At 47.7% G+C, this 26570-nt stretch overlaps 1 protein-coding gene across 1 annotated transcript in view; it reads right to left on the bottom strand.

Moving 5' to 3' along the window:
* Window positions 1-4937: 4937 nt before the first annotated feature.
* Window positions 4938-26570, bottom strand: part of FAM155B (family with sequence similarity 155 member B) — a 28010-nt gene continuing 6377 nt past the window's right edge. The window contains 2 exon segments of the mRNA XM_002918005.4: window positions 4938-8030; window positions 8412-8583. Of these exon segments, the coding sequence (XP_002918051.2) occupies window positions 7645-8030; window positions 8412-8583 (558 nt within the window). The 3' untranslated portion in view covers window positions 4938-7644.

Genomic DNA, 26570 nt, shown 5'->3' with positions numbered 1-26570 from the left:
GCATATTTGCAATTATTTACACATTTCAAAAAAATCAACATATCGTCCCCGTTTTCCATTTTCTTTCTCAAGACAAAGTCCCAGCCACACCCTTTTGCCCTTTCCCCCCACTCTACTGTGAAGTGTTGGTCCCTCCTTCAAGTGGGTTCATTGTAAGTGGCCTTTTTCTAGCACCACTTATCCTCAAATGACAAGGACTTCATGGAGCCTCGAGCCTCCTCTTCATCCCGTGATTGGGAAGCCTGGCTGCACATGCGCGTTAGATCCTCTTGTGGAGTTCGTGAAACAATACTGAAGCTGGGACCCCAACACAGACTGACTAAATCTGAATCTCTTGGGGGGGGGCAGAGCAAGAGCTTTCCAGGTGATTCTGTTGAACTATGGCCCCCACACCTCCTTGCATATGCTGAGGCTGGAAGGGACTGAGGCTGTATGCGGTTAGCCTGAAGGGAGAGCACCAGGCCCTGGGCCCAGGGCAAGGTGGTAGCTCAGGGGGGCAGCTACAGGGCAGTCCGCAGGAGTTGAAGGGCAAAATGGGGCTGGTAGGGCTACAGACATACCTTGTTTTACGTGCTTCGCTTTATCACGCTTCGCAGAGACTGCGGGGTTGTTTCATTCTGTTTTGTTTTTTCACAAACAGAACTTTTGTGGCAACCCTGCACGGAACAAGTTTATCGGAACCATTCTGGCAACAGCGTTGGATTGCTTCATGTCTCCATGTGACATTTTGGTAATTCTCACAAGATTTCGAACTTTTTCATTATGGCTGTATTTGTTATGGTGATCTGTGGTCAGTAATTACAACTCCCTGAAAGCTCAGAGGAGGCTTAGCAGTTTGTTAGCAATAGTGTATTTTTTAGTTAAGGTGTGTACATTTTTTTAAAGATTTTATTTGTCAGAGAGAGAGAGAGCGAGGGTCCCGGTGTGTACATTTTTTTAGATGTGATGCTACCATACACTTAATAGACTACAGCATAGTGTAAAGATAACTTTTATACACACTGGGAAACCAAAACATTCATTTGACGCCCTTTATTGTGCTGGTCTGGAACTGACCAACACAATGTCTTTGAAGTATGCCTGTACTTCGTTGGCATGGCCGTGGTGCCTTTTACTCCCGTAGCACTGTGGGTGTGTAGCCTCTTCTAGTCCCTCACCTTTTCTCCCTATGCCCAATGCCAAGAGAGCCTGGCTCTCCTTGTTGACATGTGAGAAAAACTCGAATGTTAGAGTAAGCATATCATGGTTCCTGAACACAGAACATCATGTTATCTCGTGGATCTGTCATGTGTGGGCCTTTTACTGCTGCAATCCCAGCATCGAGCACAGTGCCTGACATATATAGGCATTGCTCGATAGGTATGTTTCAATGAATGAGTGATCGTGTTGAATAGATGCAGGATGTAATTAGTATCAGGAATAAGTGGCAATGTGTGCAGTGTTCTAGAAGTACAGATCATTCTTGGCTTCGGAGAGGGCGAGTGTGGAAGTCCTCACAGCGGGGGTGGCGTTTGAGCTGGACTGTGAAAACTAGGTGAGGCAGTGATAGGAAGAGGTGGAGAGAAGGCATTCGAGGCATAAGAAGCAACGTCGGGGCACCTGGCTGGCTTAGTTGGTTAGGCGACAGCCTTTGGCTCAGGTCGTGATCCCAGAGTCCTAGGGTCGAGTCCTGCATCAGGGTCCCCGTTCAGCAGGGAGTCTGCTTCTCCCTCTGACCCTCCCCCGTCTCGTGCTCACTCTCTCTTTCTCTCTCAAATAAATAAAATCTTAAAAAAAAAACAATGTGAGCAAATGGTAGGAGATGAGAAGGCACAGAGCTCATTCAGTGAACAGCCAGCAGGGAAACGTGGCTGGGACTTGAGTGTGGGATAGCCTATGCTGGACGATCAGACTGGTGCGTTAGGATGAGAATATGCGAGCCTTGAAAGTCATGCTCAGAAGTTTACCCTTGATTGTACAGGCAAGGTGGAGCCAGCTGATGTTTGGATCACAGGTGTAATCTGCTTGCTTTAGGAAGATTAGATGTGTGCTGCATGGCGGCAGTTCTTTCACAAAATATTTCTGGAGCGCCTCCTAAGTGCCTTAGCACCGTGCACTGGGGGAGGGTGGATTGGGGTTGGAGTGATTGAATGAGAGATGAGTTGGTAGGCCATTGCGGTAGTCAGGTGAGAGCTACCGCAGGCTAGTAAGTGGCTGAGTGGGAGGGGGTGGGAAGGAGGGGAAGGAGTTGACACATGGCAGAGGTGGAATTGACAAAACTTGGTGACCGTTTTAAGTGGGGGGGTGAAGGGGTGCTTAGGTGGCTCGGTCAGTTAAGCCTCCGACTCTTGATTTCGGCTCAGGTCCTGAACTCAGGATGGAGTCCCATGTGGGGCTCTGCACTCAGCGCAGAGTCTGCTTGTCCCTCTCCTTCTGCTCCTCCCTACCACTCTCTCTCTCAAATAAATAAATAAATAGATAGATAAACAGATAAAATCTTTGGGTGGAGGTGAAGGAAAGAGAAAAAAGACTGAGCAGTGACAATAATGATCAATAGTTGTGCAGCTCCTTCCATGCCAGCTGCCGCGCTAAGTGCTTAGTTCGCCCTGTAATTCGCACAATAACCCTTTTGATACATCGACCAATGGAACAGAATAGAGAACCCAGAAATGGACCCTCGGCTCTTTGGGCAACTAATCTTTGATAAAGCAGGAAAAAACATCCGGTGGAAAAAAGACAGTCTCTTCAATAAATGGTGCTGGGAAAATTGGACAGCTACATGCAAAAGAATGAAACTTGACCACTCTCTCACACCATACACAAAAATAAACTCCAAATGGATGAAAGACCTCAATGTGAGACAGGAATCCATCAAAATTCTAGAGGAGAACATAGGCAACAACTTCTATGACATCGGCCAGAGCAACCTTTTTCACGACACATCGCCAAAGGCAAGAGAAATAAAAGATAAAATGAACTTATGGGACTTTATCAGGATAAAGAGCTTCTGCACAGCCAAGGAAACAGTCAAAAAAACTAAGAGACAGCCCACGGAATGGGAGAATATATTTGCAAAGGACACCACAGATAAAGGACTGGTATCCAAGATCTACAAAGAACTTCTCAAACTCAATACACGAGAAACAAATAAACAAATCATAAAATGGGCAGAAGATATGAACAGACACTTTTCCAATGAAGACATACAAATGGCTAACAGACACATGAAAAAATGTTCAAAATCATTAGCCATCAGGGAAATTCAAATCAAAACCACACTGAGATACCACCTTACGCCAGTTAGAATGGCAAAGATAGACAAGGCAAGAAACAACAATTGTTGGAGAGGATGTGGAGAAAGGGGATCCCTCCTACATTGTTGGTGGGAATGCAAGTTGGTACAGCCACTCTGGAAAACAGTGTGGAGGTCCCTTAAAAAGTTAAAAATTGAACTACCCTATGACCCAGCCATTGCACTACTGGGTGTTTACCCCAAAGATACAGACGTAGTAAAGAGAAGGGCCATATGCACCCCAATGTTCATAGCTGCATTGTCCACAATAGCCAAATCATGGAAGGAGCCGAGATGCCCTTCAACAGATGACTGGATTAAGAAGCTGTGGTCCATATATACAATGGAATATTACTCAGCTATCAGAAAGAACGAATTCTCAACATTTGCTGCAACATGGACGGCACTGGAGGAGATAATGCTAAGTGAAATAAGTCAAGCAGAGAAAGACAATTATCATATGATTTCTCTCATCTATGGAACATAAGAACTAGGAGGATCGGTAGGGGAAGAAAGGGATAAAGAAAAGGGGGGTAATCAGAGGGGGGAATGAAACATGAGAGACTATGGACTGTGAGAGGCAAACTGAGGACTTCAGAGGGGAGGGGGTGGGGGAAGGGGATAGCCTGGTGATGGGTAGTAGGGAGGGCACGTATTGCATGGTGCACTGGGTGTTATACGCAACTAATGAAGCATCAAACTTTACATTGGAATCTGGGGATGTACTGTATGGTGATTAACACAATATAATAAAATAAAATTTAAAAAAAAATAACCCTTTTGATAGATGAGGTCATCACGGCTCAGAGAAGTCAAGGGACTTGTGCAAAGCCGTACAAGTAGGAGACCAGCAGTGCTAGATTTTGCGCTCACACTCTCTGGCTCCAGGGACGACGGCCTAACCTCCCTGCTCTGCTGCTTTGGGGGGGTGTTGTGGGGACTCGTGCTTTCTTGGCAAAGGAATTCAGAAGCTGGGTGAGGACACCAGATTCCCTCCTAACACATGCCCTCCCTTGCCCTGTTTATGTGAAAAGCTGGTGGTGGCGGAGGGTTCTGTCTGTCGCCCTTCCAGAAGTTCCTCCCGGGTGCCTTTCACTTCTGTGCTGGGTACACAGGCCCCTAGTGAAGCAGTGGAGGAGACCGGAGGCTGGTAGGCTACACCCTAAGGCTGCAGCAGATGTGGGAAACTGGTGATCCCCAGGCCCTGCGTGTTCTGCGGATGTGTTTAGTCCACACAGAGGTTTGCTTTCTGCAGACCTGAGCCAACATTTAGAAACGAGGGGCCTTCACGCAGATAAAGAGTGAGATCTGGCATCCCTGGGCCCACGTTCCCACAAGACAACCCTGGGCTTGAGCTGCCTCCTGCAGACTGTGCGCACCCTGCACTTGTCACCACTTGCGACCTTGGAGTCTGCCCTTCACCTCACCCTGGCCCACCTCACGCACTCACCCTTATCTGTCTGATCTCTGCAGAACGGTTGATTTTGTGTTTCCTTGTCTGAATGGCCTCCTGCAGAGTTTCCTTTTTTTTTTTTTTTTTTTTTTTGCTGAGACTTGAGCCACAGGGTTAGCGCCCTCTGGTCCTGCCCCTTCCACAAGCCCTAGACTTTTTCCTCTCTCGCAGTGCTTGATGCCACAGAACAAAGCCATGAAGGGAGGGTTATCATCAAGTCTTACCATTTATTTCTTTATGGGGTTGAACAAGAGCAGAGAGGCCTCTGCCCCACAATGCAACAAAACAGAAAGCAGTACACGTACAGAGACTCTCACCGAAACACAGAGGCAGGGGAAGGGGAAACAACTGAATCATAGCCAGGTGACGGCGGAAGGGAGGGGGCATTACTAGGAATCCAGCTTGGAGACTCAGTCATAGGAACTAGTGCAAGAAAGTTCTACTCATGAAGCACAGTGTAGAAAATGGCGTAAGAAAGCTGCCCAACTCTGCTGCCTGTGACGCAGAGCACGGGGCAGCTGGAGGGGTGGTGGAAGATCTGGGTGGTGAGGTGGACAGGGACAGTTGAATGATTTCGAGGTGGAGTGAGGTGCCCCTTTCCCCTGCCACTGGGCAAGGCCCTGGGCTGGTCTGAGCTGGGGGTCTCCTGGGCACTTGGTGAGGGGGAAAAGAGGATGGGAGTCTCCAAGGGTCCATTCTTTGGGGCCCGAAGGTCCCCCTTTGCTTCCCAGTCCCTTTTCCCCTCCTGAGGATGCAGGAGTTCGAAGGCAGGACCTAGGGTCTTTCACATCTACAAGAAGCATCTCTGGAAAGGAGCCAGCACCTCTTCCCCTCCCCAGCTGAAAAGAGCACTCTAGGGATGGGGCATGTGGTTAGGCCCGAAGTGCTGTGGGCCAAACGGGGAAGTATGTGGGCTGGGCACAGGGGTTGGGGGAGGGACAAAGGCTGTGACAAATGAGAAGACTGGCAGGGAAGGACTCCCCAGTTTCATGGAGCCTATTTGGGACCCAGCGGAGGTCCTTGAACAATTCCTTCTCTCCTGGGGAGGTCTCCCATCTCTCCCCTGCCAGCCACTTCTGGCTGTCCCCTCCCCATCCCCTTCTTGGTTTCGCGGGAGTGCAGCTCCAGGCCCACCCCTCCCTTACTCACTGGCATCGCAGCCTAGGACACAGGCCCTTCTGGGCACCGAAAGCCCCTTGACCTGTCCCAGGAACACAGTTCTGGCTTCCTTTCTTGTCTGCTCCTATTGGCTTTTAGATGTCCCAGGCAATGTGGCCTCCCACTCCCAGGAGATCAGCACAAGGCTAAGAGCCCCCAAGAGGCTCCAGAGGCCTTGACTAAGCAGTTCCAGTGTCTCAGCCAAGAGACAACAGCCCATTTTCTTTATTCAGTGGGTCCTGTAGCCTGTCTCTGGACCTTCTCCAGGAAGGGGCAGGGGTGGCTGGATCAGGGGACCCACTTGTCTCTGGACCTTCTCCAGGAAGAGGCAGGGGTGGCTGGATCAGGGGACCCGCTACAGGGTGAGGAAGAGTCTGGTTGTTCCACAGTTGAGACAGTAACCCACAGGGTCTGGGATGGGAAGGGGCGAATACTCTTTGGTAGGCTGGGGATGGGGACAGTGTGGGGACGGGGGAGGCTCATCTCTGGAAAGCCCTGGGACAATGCCACCAGGTTCTCCTTCATGGAGGCCTGGGCTAGGACAGAATGAGGGTGTATGGGGACCCAGGCCAGGCCTGACCCACTGGGCTTAAGTCCCTCCTCCCCATGGAGATCAGAAATGGAAACATCTTTGGCCTCAAGGCCAAGATCTCCAGGGCAAGAGTGGCCCTTGGGAGTATGTGCACCTTCTGTAAGATAATGGCCCTTCAGACAGTGGCAGTCTGACCATGTGCTATCAGCCTTCTGTTTCGAGGCCCAACAACCGAGTTCCTGTGCTCTTTCCCCCACAGGACTTGTTATGACCCTTTCTGATTTGGGGAGCTGTCCTCGAGCTTGCCTCAACACTGATCATCCATCCTTCCCAAGCCAGGTGACTATAGATGATTCTGTCATCTCTCTAAGCTCTCGGCCCACATTTCTCCCCTCCCCTCCCCTTCCCCTCTTCTTCTCTCTCCTTCTCTCCTCTCCTCTGCTCTCCTCTTCTTTGTTCTCATCTCTTTTCCCCTCCTCTCTTCTCCTCTCCTCTGCTCTCCTCTGCTCTCTTCTCCTCTCCCCTTCCCTCCTCTCCTCTCCTCTCCTCTCTTCTCCCTCTTCTCTAACTCCACTCGCTCTCACCACTCACTCTGTACCCCATTACTACCCCTCATTGCCTAGGGTGGTGGGACACAGCTTAACTGGGGCCCCGACCTAGCCACGACTGTGTACACCTCATCTCCAAGCCTGGCACTTGCCTGTGGCGGCCCCACATGGGGCAAGGTGCACTGGAGTGGGAGGAGGGCCACGGCACCGTCTGCCATTGCCTGTAGGGGTATGGGCAGGAGGGAATTAAGGATCGTGGCAACAAAAGGAATGTGGAGGGGGGAAATATCTTCTCCCCTCTGTGCCCCCCAACATTCCCTGCAGAGCCAAGGCTGGGTGAGCAGCCTCCTTCCCTAGGGTCAGGGCTCTCAGCAGGAGTGGGTACTTCCAGCCCCCACTCCCCCCCCTTTTTTTTGCTAAGCCCCATAGATGGGGACCTGGGGGGGCACCTGCTGCTCCTGCCTTTTTCTCCCGGATGAGTTTTGCAGCTCCCTGAGGCCCTCTGGCCATTCTGTTGGAGCTGCTTTTGGGGTGGGGGTAGGTTGGGGGTGATGTGTGGCCCCCCATTTCCCCCCGCCCCCACCTGGTCCTATACCTCCCATGGGAGGAGCCCCTCCCCCTCCAGCTGGGGGGCTGGAGCTGATGTCAGTGTGTGGTGGAGGTCTGTCCTCCCTCCCTGCTGTCACTCTTCCCGAGTCAGGCCCTCATCTAGGGCAGGCAGTGCCTCCAGCCCCAGTCCTCCACCACCCTGGCTGCTGGAGAAGGACACCACGGTATGGAGGAGCATGAGAACAAGGACATAGAGCCGGATCCTGCTGGGGCTGAGGCGGGAGCCCCCAGAGACCGGCAGCAGGGAGGGCTTGTGGCTGATGTGGCCTGGGGGGTCATGGCGGGGGTGGTAGTGGTGGTACTGTTGGTGGTAGTGGTGGAAATAGGAGTGGTGGAATTGCTGGTGGTGGGTTTTGGGGGCCTCAGTCTCCTTGAACTTCTTCTTCTCCGACTCACAGGAGACCCACTGCACGTCACAGCACTTGGTTTCTGGCCGCTTTGGCGAAGTATCCAGCAACCCTGCCAATGGATAAGGAAGGTGTGGTGGGGTGCTAAGGGGACAGATGGCTTTCCTAGAGAGGAGATTTGCAAAGCTGGGACTGCTCTGGTAGCCCTGGCCCAGACTCCTTTTGCCCGCCCCTTAGCACCTTCCCTTTCTGGATACTTCTCTCGCAGGGATCCCAGTTTCTCGGGCATGTTGTGGATAGAGTTGGCCCCTGTGCTCTTTGCCCCTATTCCACTTGGCCCTGTCCCAACCTGGGGACCTCACTGCCAACTCTTCAAGGCACTAACCTTCTTCTAATCTGACTTCCCTGCTGTCCTCCCTGCTCCCACACCCCCAACCTGGTGCCTGCCCTGGGCCCCCAGGCTCCTCCCTCCTCCCCAGTGCTCTGCCTTTACCTGTACAGATAAAGCCAGGAAGCCCTCCGTACACCATTTCCTCATTGTCAGGGAGTATAAAGGGACACCGGGTCTGCACCTCCAGGCAGTACTGCTTGCAGGGCACCCAGCGCTGGCATTCCTGCTGGGTCACGCTGAAGTATTCGGAGCACAGCCAGGCCTTGTAGACAGCCTGTGGGGAGAGGAAAGAGCATCAGCCCAGGCACTAGCCCCTTCCTACCTCAAAGGAGAGGGATTAAGGAGGGGTGTATTTGCCCAACCACCCAATGCCAGGATCCAGGGGCCAGGGGAGAAGAAGGGTGTGTGTCAAGACCACTACATCCTATTCTAAAATCTCCCATCTCATAGCTTAAAGTCCCAGGGCCTCTAATCTGCAGTCCTCCAAGACACATTTTTTCATTGGTAAAATCACAAAATTACTCCTATGTCTTACCGATTGTCCCAGCCAACCCTACTATTTTAGTTGACCCAAGGAGGTATCCTGACTTGTCTGAAGTCACTTCTAATGTGGTAAATTTCAGTTCTGTTCAATTCAACAAACACTTCTTCGGCTGATGGGGTCAAGTTTCTAAATTCAAGAAAGAGATGGAAAAAATAATCCTTGCTCTACCTCATTAGGGTGTTATGTGGATCAAATAATATGACACATACAAAAATGTTTTGTAAACTCTGAAGTGCAATGCAAATGTGAGGGGTTAGTTTTAATGAAAACAAGAATCTGCCTTACCAGGCACCACATGTGTTTTCAGGCTCTACTTAATAATCCATGCTCTGTCCTGGTGACTTCAGCTCTGGTGTGGGGCAGATACCACGTTTCATTCGGAAACGTTGCTTTGCAGTTTCACTTCATGGTATACTTTCTGTTCCTCATCTAGCCCACGCTTACCAGGCTCTGGGTCCTAGCTGAGGTTCCCTGCTCTATACTCTGGCTATCATCAAGCCCACACTTTCTCCACAGTAACACTGCTCACATTTTGGACTGGACAATTCCTTTTTAAAAAATTTTTAAAGTGGTGCGTGGGTGTCTCAGTCGGTGAAGCATCTGCCTTCGGCTCAGGTCATGATCCCAGGGGTCTTGGGATGGAGCCCCGTGTTGGGCTTCCTGCTCAGTGGGGAGCCTGCTTCTCCCTCTCCCTCTGCCCTTCCTTCCTGCTCGTGCTCTCTCTCTCAAATAAATAAAATCTTAAAAATTTTTTAAAAAACAACTAATTAATTAAATTGAAGTATAGTTGACATACAATGTTACATTAGTTTCAGGTTTACAACATGGTGATCCAACAACTCTATGCCATACTCCCCACAAGCGTAGCTACCATCTGTCACCATACAACACTACTACAATACCATTGGCATTAATCCCTGTGCTGTGCCTTTCACTCCTGTGACTTATTCATCCCACGACTGGAAGTCTGTATCTCCCAGTCCCCTTCACGCATTTTGCCCATCCCTCCGTCCCCTCCCTTTCTGGCAACCTTCGGTTTGTTCCCTGTATTTCTAGGTCTGATTCTGCTTTCTGTTTCTTATTCATTTGTTTTGTTTCTTAGATTCCACGTATAAGTGAAATCATATGTATTTGTCTTTCTCAGTGTGACTTATTGCACTTAGCACAATACCTTCCAGGTCCATTCATGTTGGCACAGTTGCATTCTTTTTAGGACTTTTATTTTCATTCTTTTATATTCCATCACACACACACACACACAACCCATATCTTCTTTATCCACTTATCTCTCAATAGACACTGGGCTGCTTCCATATCTTGCCTATTGTAATTAATGCTGGTATAAACATAAGGGTGCATATATCTTTTTGAATTGGTGTTTTTATTTTCTTTGGGTAAATACCCATGGACTGGATACTTCTTTGTAGTGGGAACTGTCCCGGGCATTATAGAATATTGAGCGACATTTCTTGACTCCACCCAGTAGTTGCCAGTCATAACCCCCTCCCATTTTTGTGACAACCAAAAAATGTCTCTGTCCATTGTCAAATGTCCCTGGGGGGTGGGTCAGAATCATCCCCCATTGAGAACCACTCGTCTAGCTCTTTTCTACTGAAAGTGTGGACCTGGACCCGCAGCATCACCATCATCTAGGAGTTTGTGAAAAGTGCAGAATCCCAGGCCCCACCCCAGACCTGCCATGTCAGCACATGCACATTAACAGGAGGCCCAGGCAACTCTCGTGTATGGGGTTAGCCTTGCCCACATCCTCCCCATATCTTCAGGGGCACCTTGTTGTAGTTGTTAGTCACAGCAAAGTTTCTTAGATTTCAATGGGCCTCAGAATCCCCTGGGGTGCTTGTTAAATAGGCAGATTAGCTCCCTCCAATTCAGCTTCAAGAGGACTGAGGTGGGCTTAGGAATCTGCATTTTGAACAAGAGTCCTGGTCATTGTGCTGCTGGAAGCCTTTCTATCACACTGTGAACAACATGGTCAGAGCTTCTTATGTTGACTTTAAACATTTACAGTAAAATACAGATAACTTCACTGTGGACATGAACTTTCACAGTGTATCCCCACAGCAGCCTTTTCCAAAGCAGGGGGTGGTGAAGGGGGGTGGTGGTGGGTGGTAGTGGGTTGTAGTGCAAATCAATCCCCCGAGGAACAAAGTGTTGCTTGGTGCTTTGATATCTCACTGGCATCTCACATTTAACATGCTCTAAATTGTACAGTGAAGTTCTTCATTTTTTTTTAACTCCAAATCTGCCCTTACTCCCAAGTTTCAACCATTTCAAGGAAGTGCCATGGCCAACTACCCAGGGATTCAAGCCAGAAACCTAGGTGTCAGCCTTTATTCCCCTCCTTCTGTGCACCCCCACATGCAGTCCTTCAGTGAGGCACAGCAATTCCTACTCCACTTCCACAACTTTGTGTAGGCCACTATCTTCTGTCGCCTGTACAAGAGTCTCCTATTTGGCCTCCCCACCTCTGCTCTTCATCTTTCCCATCCACTGTTCACACAGGAGTAAGAGTGATCTCAAAACACCAGCAGATCCTATTGCTCCCTTGCTTCAAACCCTTCAATGCATTTAGAATAAAACCCAAACCTTTGACCACAGACTTCAAGCCCCTGCATTACTTGGCTCCCATCTGTCTCTCCAAACTCATTTCCTATCTCTTCCTTCAAGCTCATCAAACTCCACATGTACACGCATAGGTTTTCTTTCTTTTCCTTGAACATACCCTACTACTTCTTCCTACCACAGGACCTTGGCTCATACTGTTCTCTTGGCTTGGAATGCTCCCCCCCCCCACCTTTTTGCATGACTAGGTCCTTCTCATCTTTCAGGTCTCAGTTCAAATATCACCTCCTCAGAGATGGTCTCCCTGACCCCTCTAGTTAGAGGATGGCTTCTCATTACTCTCTCTTTTTCTCAAGTGTTTCTTCACCACGAATATGACTTTGTCTGCATCCTCATTTTGTTTTTCTCAGTCAGCCTCCCTAAAATGTGCAATGCATGAGAGCAGACATGGTTTGTTTTATTGACCATTGTGTACTCAGCACAATATACATAAAAAATGTCTGCTGACTGAATGAACAGGGCAAGTCAATGAGGACATGTCCCTACTCTCAGAGAAATTCCAGTTTCATAGGTAGATGCATCTAATTTGAATCTATGGCATATGATCTATACTGCAGGAGAGGTAAACCCCCGGCCATTGAGGGGAAGCAAATAGAAGAGCTGGGGAAGATTTCAGCGAGAAGATAATAGTTTAGCTAGAACTCAAAGGATTTTAGACAGGATGGGTAGAGATGAAACCAAAGGGCATTCCAGGCTGAGGCGACAGCTTACATGGAAGTGTGGAGGTAAGTAAATTCATGGTGTGCTAAAAGAACAGAGTTTTGTATGAATGGAGTGGGAAGGGTACCAATCTCCTGTGGATGGACATTTAAGTTATTTCTAAATTCTCACTATTATAAACAATGCTTTGGTGAATATCTTCATACACATGTCTTTTGCACACCTGTGTTAAGTTTTATTATACAAGCTCCTAAAAGTGAAATTGTTGGGATAAAAGGTATGTGCAAAGGAATGAGAAGGGAATGAAAGGAGGGTCTAAAAGATCAAGTGAAGGTAAGAGGCAGGGTAAGAGAGAGGTGGACAGGTAAGAGGGGGGTTAAGGGGTAGCAAAGAGTGGCAGTAGGGTATGGGGTACAAGGGAGGAGTGTGTAAGAGAGAGAGAAAGAGTAGGGAATTGGAGGGTAAGAAATGGTGGTGATGAGGGTAGACCTGGAGAGGAAGAACAGAGTATAAGAGATGGAGGATTAGGGAGGTAAAGAGATGTAGTGAGAGTGAGAGAAGTTGAAGAATAAGGAAGAGCAGGGGTATAAGAGGGTGGGGACATCAAAGGGAGTAAGAGGGGGTTTGTGAAGAGGAGGGGTAAGAAAGAGGAAGTCCCAAAGATGAGGGTAAGAGTGAGCAGGGGAATAAAAGTAGCTGAGGAAGATGGGGATATAAAAAAGCAGGGATGAGAAGATGGATAAGAGAGCAGTAGGAAGGTACAAGAAACAAAAGCAAGGCAAGAAAGAAAAGGAAATGCCTAGAGCTAAGGGGCCCAGTGCCTCAGAGAACCCCCTCCATCTTTTGGAACCCAGGTTGCCAAGGTAAGGCTCTGTCCACAGCCATTGCCCCAATCTCGGCAGCCTGGACTCAGGATCCTCCTTTTTTTTTTTTTTAATAATTTTTAAAATTATATTATGTTAGTCACTATACAGTACATCCCTAGTTTTTGATGTAAAGTTCCATGATTCATTACTTGCATATAACACCCAGTGCACCATGCAATACGTGCCCTCCTTAATACCCATCACCATCAGGGTCCTTAATTCTCACCCCAAAGTGTGTGGAATGGCTCCTTCTTCCACTGATTGTGTTCAGAGGTCCCCGTAGGATTCTCCCTGGGCTCTTCCAGTTCAATATTCCTGCTACTATGTGAGAAGGCCCAATTGGAGTTGCAGCCCTCCTCCCAGGAAACTGTGATTGGCCTAATAACAGACTATGGTGGCTGGGCAGTCACCTGTATGCTCTGGGAGAGAGGGAGGGAGAGAGGGAGGCAGAGGTTGGGAGAGGGGTCGCCTGACAGTGGGAGTGTGGCCTTTCTCCTTAATTAGAAGACCCTCCCTCAAGCCCCATACCCCTTAGCCTGGGTCACCATGGCGACAAGTGGGTGAGCAGATTGCCTGAGGAGGACACCAGGCCTGTGGGTGGTTAGGCAGGAACAGGCAATGAGTTAATGAGGGAAATGGAGGAAGAGCAAAAAGGGGCTGAGTGGTAATCCAATTCTTGGCCTCACAGAGGGCCATCTAAGGCCACTGCTGGCTCACCTGCTTCAGAGGTGGCCTGGGGTCCTTCTCAAGTTAAAAGTCTGGCTCTCAGGGCCACCATCTGGTCAGTAAGCCTGCCTTAGTCTCTGCAGCCCTTTTCCCTTACTGGACCTAAGTAGCTTGCCCCAACTCATCAGTGTGAGGACTGGGCCAGAGGGCACCGTATGTTTGGGCAGTCACAGGGGGCGGCCTGAATAATCATCCATAAGAATGGGGAAGAGCCAGGAGAGTCAGGGTTAGGGAAGCTGTGGGACTTGATGGAGGTGGGCCATGTAGGGAAAAGGAAAAAATGTCTCAGAACCAGACAACAGTCCATTGGGAGACCCTTGGAGATCTCTTGTTCTAGTCTCTCAACTCTGGCTGCATATTAGAATCACTCAATCTTTAAAAAATGTACTCCAGACCAATGAAGTCAGATTCCTTGTGGGTGGGACCCACACGTATGTAGTTTTTTAAAACACCCTGGGTAATTTTAATATGCAGAGAACTATCAGCTTAGCTCCTCTACTTGCATTTTATAGATGAGGAAACTGAGGCCCAGAAAAGGGGGAATGACTTGTCTATAGTCATATAAAATAATGGCAGAGGGAGAAACTTGAAACCTGGTTTCTTGGCTCCAACTCCAGGGTTCTTCTTACTGGACAATTCTACGAATGACTTGTGAATTCCACACTTAGGGGCAGGACACACAAAGGCATACGCAGGGAGGGTAGCTGAGAACCAGGTTGGCTCTGGGCTTTCAGGCTCTTCAAACTCCAGCTTTGGCAGAAAACGCTTCTTTATCATGTGCTGTCCTCTAAGCTTAACCATCCTGGACCCTCGAGGTAGTGGCAAAGGATGGGTGGGGTTGGAAGACTTGACCTGCAGTGCCCTCCTTTTCCTACGGAACCCCCTTTCCCACCTCAGTCAGGCCACCGCTGGGCTCAATCAAGTTCTGGCTGCTGTAGCCAAGTTGCTATGGGAACTGGGAGGGGAAGGAAGCCGGGAGTAACTAGAGGGAACACCAATTAACCCAAAAAGGAAGCTGGGAAGGCTCTCCCACCCCTCCTCCCAACTGGGCTGCTAAGCCACTCTTAAAATGGGAGCGGGAAAGATGAGGGGGATCCCGAACCCTCCCAGGCTCTGCAGCTGCCAGTTTAGGGAGGACCAGGAGAACTTAGAAAGCCCTACCTTCTTGTTTCCTGGTTTGCAGCCCTGGACAGGGCACCCTCATCCCTACGCTCCTTTGTAAATAAGTGTCTGACTTCTCCTGGCCCCCAGGATGCTGTGTGAATCTACACAAGTGAGTGTGTACACATGCAGAGCCCAAAGCCAAGACTCAGGGCCAGAGGCCACCCTGGACTCCTTGGTGTAAGAGCTGGAAAACCATCCAGAGAGAGGAGAGCTTCTGTTCTTGCCAACCAGAAAGTCGGCAGTTTCCTTCTTGGCTTCCAACTTGCTAATGTCCCTAGGGCCTGTTTCCTCATCCAAATCCTCCCTACAGACCTTCTCTTTATGGCTGCTTGTTTTCTTAATGTACTCCTGGGACCCTTGGCCAGGAGCTGCAGCTGCAGAGCCTGTGGAGGCAGAGCAACACTCCGGGCTGGACTTGGGGATGAAACCCACTATCCACAGCACACAAGTAACCACCCCGCCCCCAAATTTTACCAAGGAGGAAACTGAGGTCCAGGAAAAGGGATTGGTTTAGCCATGTCAGAGGCATGCAAGAAATCAGCCTCAAAGCCAGGATTAAAACAGGTACTCTGACAACTAACCCCATGCTCCATCAGCACACCTAGAATTTTGTGAGGTGCCTCCTTGGGCAGGGTCCACTAAGAGCCACATGCTCCTATTCCTGATTCTGGGATTTCAAAGAATTGGATCAGAACAGGGTAAGGTCAAAGTCAGTCTCCAATTCTGGGAAAGGAGATCATGGACATAACTCTGGAGACAGCTGTAGTTCACTGGGATTGGCAGAGTCAGACTTGGATTAGAGGCATTACAGGGCAAATCCAGGTGGATGATATGGCTTTACTTAAGTGGCTATAAAAATAAGCAACAGCTTTCCTGCTTCAGAGAATGAGCAGTCACGGGTCCAAGTGGCCTGGCCTGACCTGGAGAAAAGGCAGGGGAGATAGTTGGAGAGGTGGCTAAGAAGTTAAAGCCAGTGCAGTTCCAGAGGGACCTCACACCCCCGAACTTCCCAGGCCACCTGCTCAAAGGCCAGTGGCTGGGTGGGCCTGGCTTGGCCAGGGGCAGTTTGATCAGTGGAAAAGTGGTGTTCCTAACGCGGGCATAGCTCTTAAGGAGCCTAGATGATCCATATCAATCAGAAGAGCAGAGGATGCAGGTTCATGACCATTCCAGAATGGAAGGGACTGTGAGAATCATCACTTCCCTGTCTGCTGCTGGAATTTCCACTCCAACACCACTGCCAAGCACTGTTGTCACAGGGCATTTATTCTCTCCTAGAGCAGCCTATATCTTCAGACAACTCTAGCTGTTAAAGAAGTTCTTTCTTCTTTCGAGCTGAGATAATGCCTCTCTGTGGCTTAACTCATGGCTCCTACTAGCTCTACAGTCAGCTTCCTGTCCCCCTGGCTAGCCCTGCAGTTATTTGTAAACTTCCCTGAGTCAGGTCTTCCCATTCATTTGTTCATGCCATGATCACTTTCTGAACATCTTCTGAGTATGTGGCACTGTGATGAGGGGCTACATATGATAAAGATGAGTAAGATAAGATTGCTATCTTCAAGAAGAAGGAGAGACAACCATGTGAATCAATCATTGTAAGTCACTGTGCTAAACAGTATGTACTTGGTACAGTGCTAGCATAATGGGAAGAGTGATCAACTGTGTTTTGAAGGCTGAGGATAGGAAGACATCTCCACGTGGAGGAGGCTTGGGTTGGGGCTTGGAAAAAATTAGTAGAAGTTCACTAGGTGGAATAGGGCAGGAATAAGTGCACTTGAAGCAAAGGAATCAGCAGATATAAAGGTCTGGAGGTGTGAAATAGTGCTGGGTTCAGACGCTGTAAGTAGTTTAGCTTAGTTAGAGCTGCAAAGGGGGGTGTAAAGAGAGGTGAGGCTGCAGAGGAAGGCCATGACCATGTGATGATATGCTCTGGATCCTGAGGAGGAGGTGGGGTTCATCTTATAGGCAATTGAAAGCCTTTAATGAGTCTTAAATAATTGCTTTTTAAAAGATCACTTACCACTTTTGTGGCTGACTTTTCAGGCTATGTCTGAAAATGATGGATGTTGGAGTATAGGCATCAAGACTGCAGGTAGGGTGGCTAGTTAGGAAACTATTGCAATAATTTGAGTGAGAGATGATGGGGACCTCAACTAAGGCAGTAGCACCACAATTAAGAAATGGAGAGAAGGGGTGGATGTGAGAAGAGACATCAAGGAGGTAGAATCAACAGGATAACTTATGGAGGTAGGGAACGAGGGAGAGGGAGGGAGCCAGGATGACTACCAGGTTTCTGGCTTGGGTGGCACGATGAATAGTAGTTTCATTCATTAAGGAAGGGAAGTCAGGAAGAGAAGTAGATTTGGGGGCGAAAAAGATGAATTCTGTTTTTGACCATATTGACTTTGAAGTATATGTGGGTCAACTAGGTAGAAATGTCAAGGAGGCAGTTGGACATAATGGTCTGATCTCAGAAGGAAGGTCTGGGCCAGAGATAAATCACCAAGGGATAAGGGGTTAATTATTAGAAACATGGTAGGACTATACTTTCCCCTACCCTTTGAAGTTAGGCATGACCCTGTGACTTACTTTGGCCAATGAAATGTGAATTGAAGTGACACAGATCACTTTTTGGGAGAAGCTTTAAGAGTTGGTATATGATATGGCACATTCTCTTCCCTCTGCCACAGACTGTGGAAGCAGAGTTGAAATGGACCCTCCACTAGCCTGGGTCTCTTGGTGACTATCGTGAGCAGATGCTCCCTGTTGACCTGTTTTGGACATGTTCTGTGAGCAAGAAATAACCGTTTGTTTTGTTAAGCTTCAGATGATTAGGAGTTGTGTGTTGCCGCAGCATAACCTAGCTCACCCTGACTGATAAAGCAAGAGCAGAAGCCAAGGAAGTGGATGATATTGCCTAGGGAGAGCGAGCACAAAGAGAAAAGGACCAACAGTGGATCCCTGGAAAACAGTAACATTTGAGGGAAAGGTGGAGGAAGGGAATCTGATGAAGATGGGGGAGTGGCCTAAAAGATTAGAGGAAAACAGAAAAGAGTAGCATTCTGTAAATTAGGGGAGGAGAGAGTTTCCAAGAAGAGGGAGTGGTCAGCAAATGAGGACTTAGAAACATGCTGGCAGTCTCATCATGGTGAGGATGATTTCAGTGGAGCAGTGGAGGGAAAAACCAGACTGTAGCCAATTTAAAGGCAAATGTGAAGGAAGAAAAATGGAGATAGCCATGTGTAGACTACTCTTCTAAGGAGCCAAACATTCCCAGTTTCTTTTCCTCAATTATTTCATAGGATGTGGTTTCTAGTTCTCTCTTCTATCCTGGTTGTTCATATTCAGATGAGTTCTTATTTTTCTGTGTCCCTTGCAACAGGACTCAATTCCCAAACAGAGTTTATCAACACAGTCAAGTAGAAGTATCAGCCCTCCTGACCTGGAAGCTCTGTTTCTGTTAATGCAGCCTAAGACTACATTTGCTCTCTTGGGGACTATGTGGTGAATACCATTCTGGTAATTCAGTGGAGAGAGATGGAAAGAGATAGGCCTTCCTGGAGTGTGGGATCAAAGGCACAGCCTAGATCAAAGTCCCTGCAAGGAGCCCAAGCCTTCTGGTAAGACTTCTGTATAAATTAAATCCTTGAGATTGTAGGCTCCATGAGGACAGGGATTGTATCTTACTTATCTGTGCATTGCCCTTAGTGTTTCACATGGAGCTAGGTATATACAAAACGTGCTTGCTAAGTACTTGAAATCTGAGCACTTGAAAATGAAGCCTACAACTACTAGCCCAGACTGGAGTAAGGCGGAGAACTTCAATAAAAAGGTAGAAGTAACGGGTTATGTAAAGTTAATGTGTTTGCGTGAATTTTACATCTCTGATGGGGAAATTGGAGACGTATTAGCGAAAAGTCATAGAGAACTAAGCAAAAAAGAGGCAAATATTAACTCCAGGAAAACAAGTTGACCAAGGAAGGAAATGTAATCAAGTATTCTATATGACTCAGCTGTGAACAATATTTATAGTCTTAAGAATGTAAAAATGGAATACTGTTAAAATCAGAAATTGTGATATGCCAATATTGGATGTATGAAGGGAGGGGAAGTATGAGTGCACATACAGTGCTACTGGCAGTAAGAGAGCTAAATCCTCCTCTAATAAAATTAAGTCAATAGACATTTAAAACAAAAAACTCAAGGAATTGTAGTATTGGCATGCCATTTTGAAATGTGGGGATAAATATCAGAAGAAACAGCTAAGAGATTTGGAAATATTTAACTCTGAAGAGTGAGGCTCAGGGGTTGAGTGGAAGGCTTCTGTTTTAATTATAAGCATTGAGATCTATATCATTTGAAAGTCATTAAATTATATATATATACACACACATATACATATATACATATATATATAATTCACACATGTACACACACACTGATATTTAAAACAGACAAATCAAGAAATAGCAGTATTGGCATACCATTAGAAATGTGGAGATAAATGTCAGAAGAGAAACGTAAGAGAATTTCAAGTGTTTGACTCTGAAGAGTGAGTATACATATGTAGCTTATACAGGTTTCTTAAAATTATGGACATATAATACTTTGATAAAATGAAAATGAAACAAAAAGATAAACGTACCTGCATCCATGAACCTCAAAAACAATAAAACATCTAAGACTTAATTTGACCAACCTCACCAGACTCAGCCCCAAAGCCCCAGGCCCTGCACTGCCCAATCCTGGATCATCTACTCCATCACCACTGCCTGGGCCATGGGCTTGGGCCAGGTCAGCTTAACAGGCCAACAGAACTAATGAGTGGTCCTATAGCCAGAGAGAGGAACTAATATGAGAGGACAGGAACTCTGGGGGCTTCTGTGCCCAATGGCTGTGCAGGCCACCACAGGAATGTTGCCAGCGTGACAGTGACAGCTGTAGCTTCCTTTGAGCTGCACACAGACATGTGCAGCATAAAATCCCACTGCCCCCTCCCAGACACAGCTGTCTGCCACACATTGCTAGCCCTGGGCCCAGGCCCAGAAAGCAATCTCTAGCCTTCCACAGGGATCATTGTGAAACCAGCTCCCTGACCCTGCCTTACCTCCTTCCCCAAATGCAGTACCTTGATAGACAGATGAGAGGCTGGGGAGAACAGAGACCTGATAAAAGGATCTGTCAGCCGTGCTTGGTCTCTAGGGATGAGGTGAATCAAGGCTTTGGAGTCCTTCCATCTCTGCCTCTTTCTCTCTCCACCTAAGCATGTCTTTGTGCCCTTGCTCACTAGAATCTCACCAGTTGCCTTCTGGCTCCCAACCTCCCACTCCCACGCCAGACACTTCACCGCCTGCTCCTAAATTACCTTTCCCTTCTCCTAAGCAGTCCATCCCAGTGTTGTCAATCTCAATTGGGTATTCAACAGTCATTTGGATGAAACACATCTAATTAAGGTGAGAATAATACTGGCTGCCATTTATTAAGTGCTTGCTATATGCCAGGCTCTGTTCTAAGCAAGTGACATTTATTAACTCATTGAATCCTTGCAACCACCCCCTGAGGTGGAGACATATTTATGGGTGACAACAGGAAGGACCAGAGAGCTTACATAACTTGCCCAAAGCCACACAGCCAGTAATAATAATGGCAGCTACCATTTTGTGAGCATTTTCCATCCCATAGATACTGTAGTCTTAAGGTTAGCATGTTGTACGCCATTTAAGCATCATAATGATTTCTTAATTTTCAAATGTGGAGAAAGTGAGGCTCCAAGAGAGTGAAAGAATATGTTTAAGGTCTCAACAACTATTTTATGGAGAAGACCGATTTCAAAGCCAGATTTACCAGGACTTCAGTGCCCAAGCTCTTATATGCCCCTTGGCTGGTCTCTCCATTTCACTACTACCACTGAAGGAATTAGCTCTTTACTTAAACAAATCTTTTTGATGGAATTTCAGGTCAAGTTGGGGAGAGATTTCTAGGACTAGTTGGAAGAGTGATTTTCTACCATCAGTGTATTCAGCCCATTTCTTATATGAGTAAGGTTTTCCTTGTAAGGGGATGTGGGGGGAAGAACATTTGGGCACTAGGGGCTACACATGACCATTTCCACTCTCCCGTCAAAGCACTCCATTCCCACTTTCCTCTAAACACACACACAAACGCACACCCTGGGAGAAGGAGATGTTGAAAAGAGGCAACTGCTGCTCTGTTTCATCCAAACCCACCAGCTTCCTATCCAGAGCCTAAGGCTCGCTATTTCTGCTTTAATCTTTAGCAACTGGTGAAGGGAGTGCAGCTGTCTCCCTGTAGAAGAGTCTTCTTGCCTTTGGACACTGGTTCTCCTGTTCCAGGTCCTAGCATTTAGGGGCTTCTGGAAATGTCTTGCCCTGGAAGATTCCAGTACAAGAGTCCATTCCCTCAGAAAGGCCTCAGGGCACTCTACCTAATGGCTCCTACCCAGCATGCCCCAGAAATGTCCGCATTGCAAAGCCTTTGCTCAAGTCAGAAGGAGAGTCAGCTAAAGCTGGGTTCCGATTCTGGCCCTGCCAGTGGCTAGCTTTGTGAACTTGGACAAGTCACCCATAAGGAGGCAGGGACTCAGCCACTAATTTGCTAGGTGGCTATGAGCAAAGTACTCTCCCTTTCTGGACCTCAGTGTGGATCCAAGAAGGTAGTCCCTAGGGAGGCAGCATGTGCGAGAGGGTCAAACATCTTTAAACTCCATCCTGTGGTCAAATCCCATGTCTGCTCTTACCAGTTATGAGACCTCAAGCAAGTGACTTAAATTCCCTGATCTCCATTTTCTTCACGTGCAAAATGGGGATAATAAAGGCACCTATCCTTGCCTTTCTATATATTATGTCTGTTAAGCAACTAGCATAAAGCTTTACCTGGAGTTTAACTGCCCTGCCGGAGATTGGGTAGTCCCACTGCCTTCTTGCAATCAAATCCCTGGATATGACCTGGATTCAAATTCCAGCTCCAACTCTTACTAGCTGAATGACCTTGAGCTAGCTACTTAATCTCTCTGAACCTGTCTTCTCCTATGTAAAATGGGGATAAATATTCTTGGACTTCACAAGGCAGACGTAAGAATTAAGGGTCTGGGATAGTTCTTTTCTTTCCCATTCCCTCCTTTCAGCTCTAAGACTGAAACAACAAATGAGAAAAATAACTGCCACAAATGTGATCAGAAAAAGGTTAAAATCATTAATACCTATAAAAGAGTACATAAAAATCAATAAAAAACCACAAGACACAAACAGACACAATTCACAAAACAGGCAATACAAATGGCCTATAACCAAGAAAAACAAATTTTTGACCTAAGGAATGCAAATTAAAAGCCAATGCTATACCATTTTTCTCCCCCAAATTAGTAAAGCTTTAAAAATATGAGAGTCAAGGCTAGAAAGGGGTGGTAAAGTAGTCCCACGCTTTTGGTGAAGTTATACACTAGAATAATCCTTGTGGAAAGAAAGTTGGTGAGAAAGAAATTTGTATGTCGAGAGCCTTGAAAAGGTTAATAGTCTTTGATTCTGTTAGAGGAGTCCCAAATGTTCATCCTGCGGAATTAATGTTTATGCTCCCATTTGTATGCAAAACAAAGGAAAGAAAAAGTCATTGTGTGTGCAAATGTTTATGTAAGCTCAGAGAGAGGGGCGGAAGGATACACACCAAATTGTTAACATCAGAGACCTCAGGGCAGTGGCTCTGGGAGGCTTATTCATGTTTTCTTTGTAAACCTCTGTATTGTTAGATTTGGTACAATGAGCGTGCATTATTTTGTGATTTGAGAAACTCAGCAAAGTAGAGAAATAAGAAAAATATGATTGAGATAGCATTTATTAAAAAAAGGAATCATAGATCTGACAGATTTATGAACAAAGATATTCATCACAGCGTCAATTATAATAGTAGAAGTTGGAAGTAAAGTAACTATCTCATGGGGGACTACTTCAATAAATTGCACTATATTCATGTGATAGAATATTGTACACTCCTCAAGACTGATGTTTTTGAATATTTAATTACATGGAAAGAAACTCGGTATAACTTTTAACAATAACTGAAAAGAGCAGGGTAAAAAAACCTGTATGATTTCAACTATGTAAAAATAGACAGTCATATCTATTAGGGTGGCTCTTATCAAAACAGGGAAAATAGTGTTGGGAAGGATGCGGAGAAATTAAGAATCCTTGCGCGTGGCTGGTAAGAATGTAGAATGGCACAGCTGCTGTGGAAAACACCGCGGTGGTTCCTCAAAAAGTTAAACGTAGAATTACCATGTGATCCAGCAAGTCCGCATCTAGCTATGTACCTCCAACAACTGAAAGCCAGGACTCGAAGAGATGCTTGTATCCCAAAGGACGTAACATTATTCACAATACACAAAAGGTGAAAGGAAATGAAATCATATGTCCACGCAAAAGCTTGTCTGTGAATGTCCAGAGCAGCTTTATTCGTAACTGCCCAAAGGTGGAAATAACCCAAGTGTCCATAGAGATGAATGGATAAACAAAATATGGTAGATCCAGACAATAAAATATTATTCAACCATAAAAAGGAATGAAGTGCTGATACAGGCCACAACATGGATGAACCTTGAAAACATTACGTTAAATGAAAGAAGCCAGACACAAAAGGACACGTAGTGTATGATTCCACATAGATGAGGCCCCTAGAGGAATCAAATTCATAGAGAGAGAAGGTAGGACAGAGGTTACCGGGGGCTGGGGGAGGGAGGAATGCAGAGTTATTGTTTGATGGGTACAGAGTTTCTGCTTAGGAGAATAAAAACCTTTTAGAAATGGATGGTGGTGGTGATTATACAACATTGCAAAGGCACTTCATGCCTCTGAACTGGGCACTGAAAAGTGGTTAAAATGGCGAATTTTATGTTATGTCTATTTTAAGATACTGAAAAAACTAAACAGATTATATATATATATATATATATATATATATGGGCGCCTGGGTGGCTCAGTCGGTTAAGCGTCCGACACTTGGTTTCAGCTCGGGTCCTGGTCTCGGGGTCCTGGGATGGAGCCCCATGTCTGGCTCTGTGTTCAGTGGGGAGTCTGCTTGGGATTCTCTCTCTCCCTCTCCCCCTGCCTTTCCCCCACTCTCACTCTCTTTGTTTCTCTCTTTCTGAAATAAATAAAATCTTAAAAAATGATATGCCACAAAAAGACATATTTAGAAGGGAATACACTGTAACATTAAGAGTGTCTCTGGGACCTTTTACCTATTATACTTCTATTTTCCAGAATTTCTCAGAGACCATTTTTTTTGTAATTGGAAAAATTTTAAAAGATTCTGAGTCTACAATTCTGGAGGACTGACTTGGTTGGAAGTTCTAGTTGAGGTGACCACTAGGCAGATATGTTCACCTTTCACAGATCTGCCAGGTTGCCAGGCTATCCAAATAATCGAATAAACTTACAGGAAATAATGGTAACTCCCACCACCGTGCCTTGTCCCTCGGCAGGCAGGCAGGCAGAACTTGGTGAGTTGGCACTTCTTTCTACCGCCAAGAGAAGCCTAGCTATCCCAGGCCAGGGCTCACCTAAACAGCGGCACGGCAAGTGGGTGTCCAAAGCTCAGCACAGGCCTAGGCAGGCTCTGGGGTGACAAGGTCTCACTGTTTCCACTACCAACCAGCTCTCCCAGCAGGTGCCGGGTGGGGCTCAGGCCTGCACTAGGCCTGCCTAGGAGGACCTCCTCCCCTCCTGCACCTGTTGGAGGCCGAGAACAGAACAATTACCTTCCCTCCAGGCAGGAGGAGCCCGGCCCCTCCCACCTCCTGTGTAGAGCCTGCAGAGAAAGGGGGCAGCAAACACGGCCCTTCCTGGTACCCATCCTCTGTCACTCTCCCAACAGGATGCTGGTGACTGTCACTGGGTATCAAGGACAAGAGGCTGGGGGGCTGAACAAAGAGGATGTCGGTGGGTCCCCACTTTGCACCTGAGCCACTCCAGGGGGCCCCAAGCTGCCAGTAGGCTTTGCTGGACCTCTTCTGAGGTCAGGGTGGCCTTGCAGCCCAGTCTCTCAGCAGCCAGCTGGGCATTGATTCCGACAGCTGGAGGAGATCATTAACATTTTCTTTGTACAGGTGTGCTCTTGGGAAAGAACAGACAGACCTGATTTTGTATCCCAGTCCCCCCACCTTTTGGCTATGTGGCATGGGTGGGTCACTTGACCTCACTGAGCCTCAGCTGTCTAATTTGCAAAGTGGGGATAATGACAGTACCTGCCTGCTGGGATGACTGGATTTAAATGAGTTTAGGGACACATAGAAAGCCCCTGTCATCTCACCGGCACTCAAAAGCTTGCAGTTTTCTTTCTCCTTTTCCCTGTTCCACCCCTTTCTTCTTTGGCGCCTGTCTGCCTAGCCTTCTAGCCCAGAGACTTGTGGCCCGGGTTCCAGCTCCCTTCCCCAGGATCCTTTTGAACAGGAGCTTTGGTCCTGGCAGCCCCTGTCACTCTGTAGTAAGTCCCTCCCTCCCCAGGGCCAGCTGCAGCTTGCCTGTGCCCTTGCACTCCCCTCTAAGCACCTACCTGGCTCAAGGTGTCAAAAATTCAGGCCTTCCTGAACCTGCTCTTATGCCTAGGGAGAAAAGTCTGATCCAGCATCCCTGGCTGCCCGCATGCGTTCTGGTCTAAGTGCCTGTAGCCACAGGAGCACAACACACCCATTCCCCTGAGACCTCCCAGGTCAGCGTCGGACAATGGTGCTTCTGGAAGCCTGTGTCTGTCTAGACCCCTCAGAAGCTGTCCCTGGCTTTCCAGTAAACACCTGCTGCTGGAATCAGCGTGTGGCTGAGACGTGAGCTAAGGTGGGGGTGGGGGGGCAGGTTTGATGCCTTGTCTGCATGGCCACACAGCAGGTAAACAGCTTCCGAGGGTGGGAACACAAAAGAACTGCCCTGAAGGAGAAGATTTTCTAGGGCAAACTCCCACCCTTGAGCCTGAGGTGTCTTCCTACAACCCCACCTACACACGAAGGGGTGGGGGTGCCCTTTCCATGAGGTACCAATGCCTGGGGAGGAGTCGACATGCACCCATAGGACTTAGACGCGCCCTCTCGGACTTGTGAGGTGTTCAGAGATCTCTGACCCTCTTTTATTCTCAGCCCCTCCCACTATCTTCCCTTCCCTCACCCCCCCTCCACTGCCTCCACTGTGTTCAGCAGACTCTTCCAGCCAGACCATGAGACTAGGTGGGAGGCTGCTGGGCTCCCTTCCTCCACCTAGCTCCCCCCACCCCCACCTTCAGGAGATACCAGTGTATCCTTCCTGGAGGTTCCCGTTGCTATGGTGACTATAGTAGTCAGGCACCAGCCTGTGGGAAGGATGGGAAGTAGCCATGAAGAAGACTGTGTGTCCGTGTGAGTGTGTGTCTGTGTCCAAGTGTATGTGCATGCACATGTACACATGTCCGCTCTGAGCAGGGAGGGGAGAAGGCAGGGAGGACACAAAACCAGAAAAGGAGAGGGGGAGGGAGGGAGGGGACAGAAGAGGGGACCAGAAGATGGAAGGGGAGGCATGAGAAGGCACGGGGATAAGGGAGGTGAAGTGTGAATAGGGTGTGAGAGATACAAGGGGTGAGGGGGCATGGAGGTTATCAAGGGCAAGAGGTACAGTGCGGGGTTCG

Source organism: Ailuropoda melanoleuca, chromosome X (assembly GCF_002007445.2).
Source record: "Ailuropoda melanoleuca isolate Jingjing chromosome X, ASM200744v2, whole genome shotgun sequence".
Lineage (NCBI taxonomy): Eukaryota > Metazoa > Chordata > Mammalia > Carnivora > Ursidae > Ailuropoda > Ailuropoda melanoleuca.
Note: the sequence above shows the minus strand (reverse complement) of the source record. Positions and strands in the feature narration are given on the sequence as shown.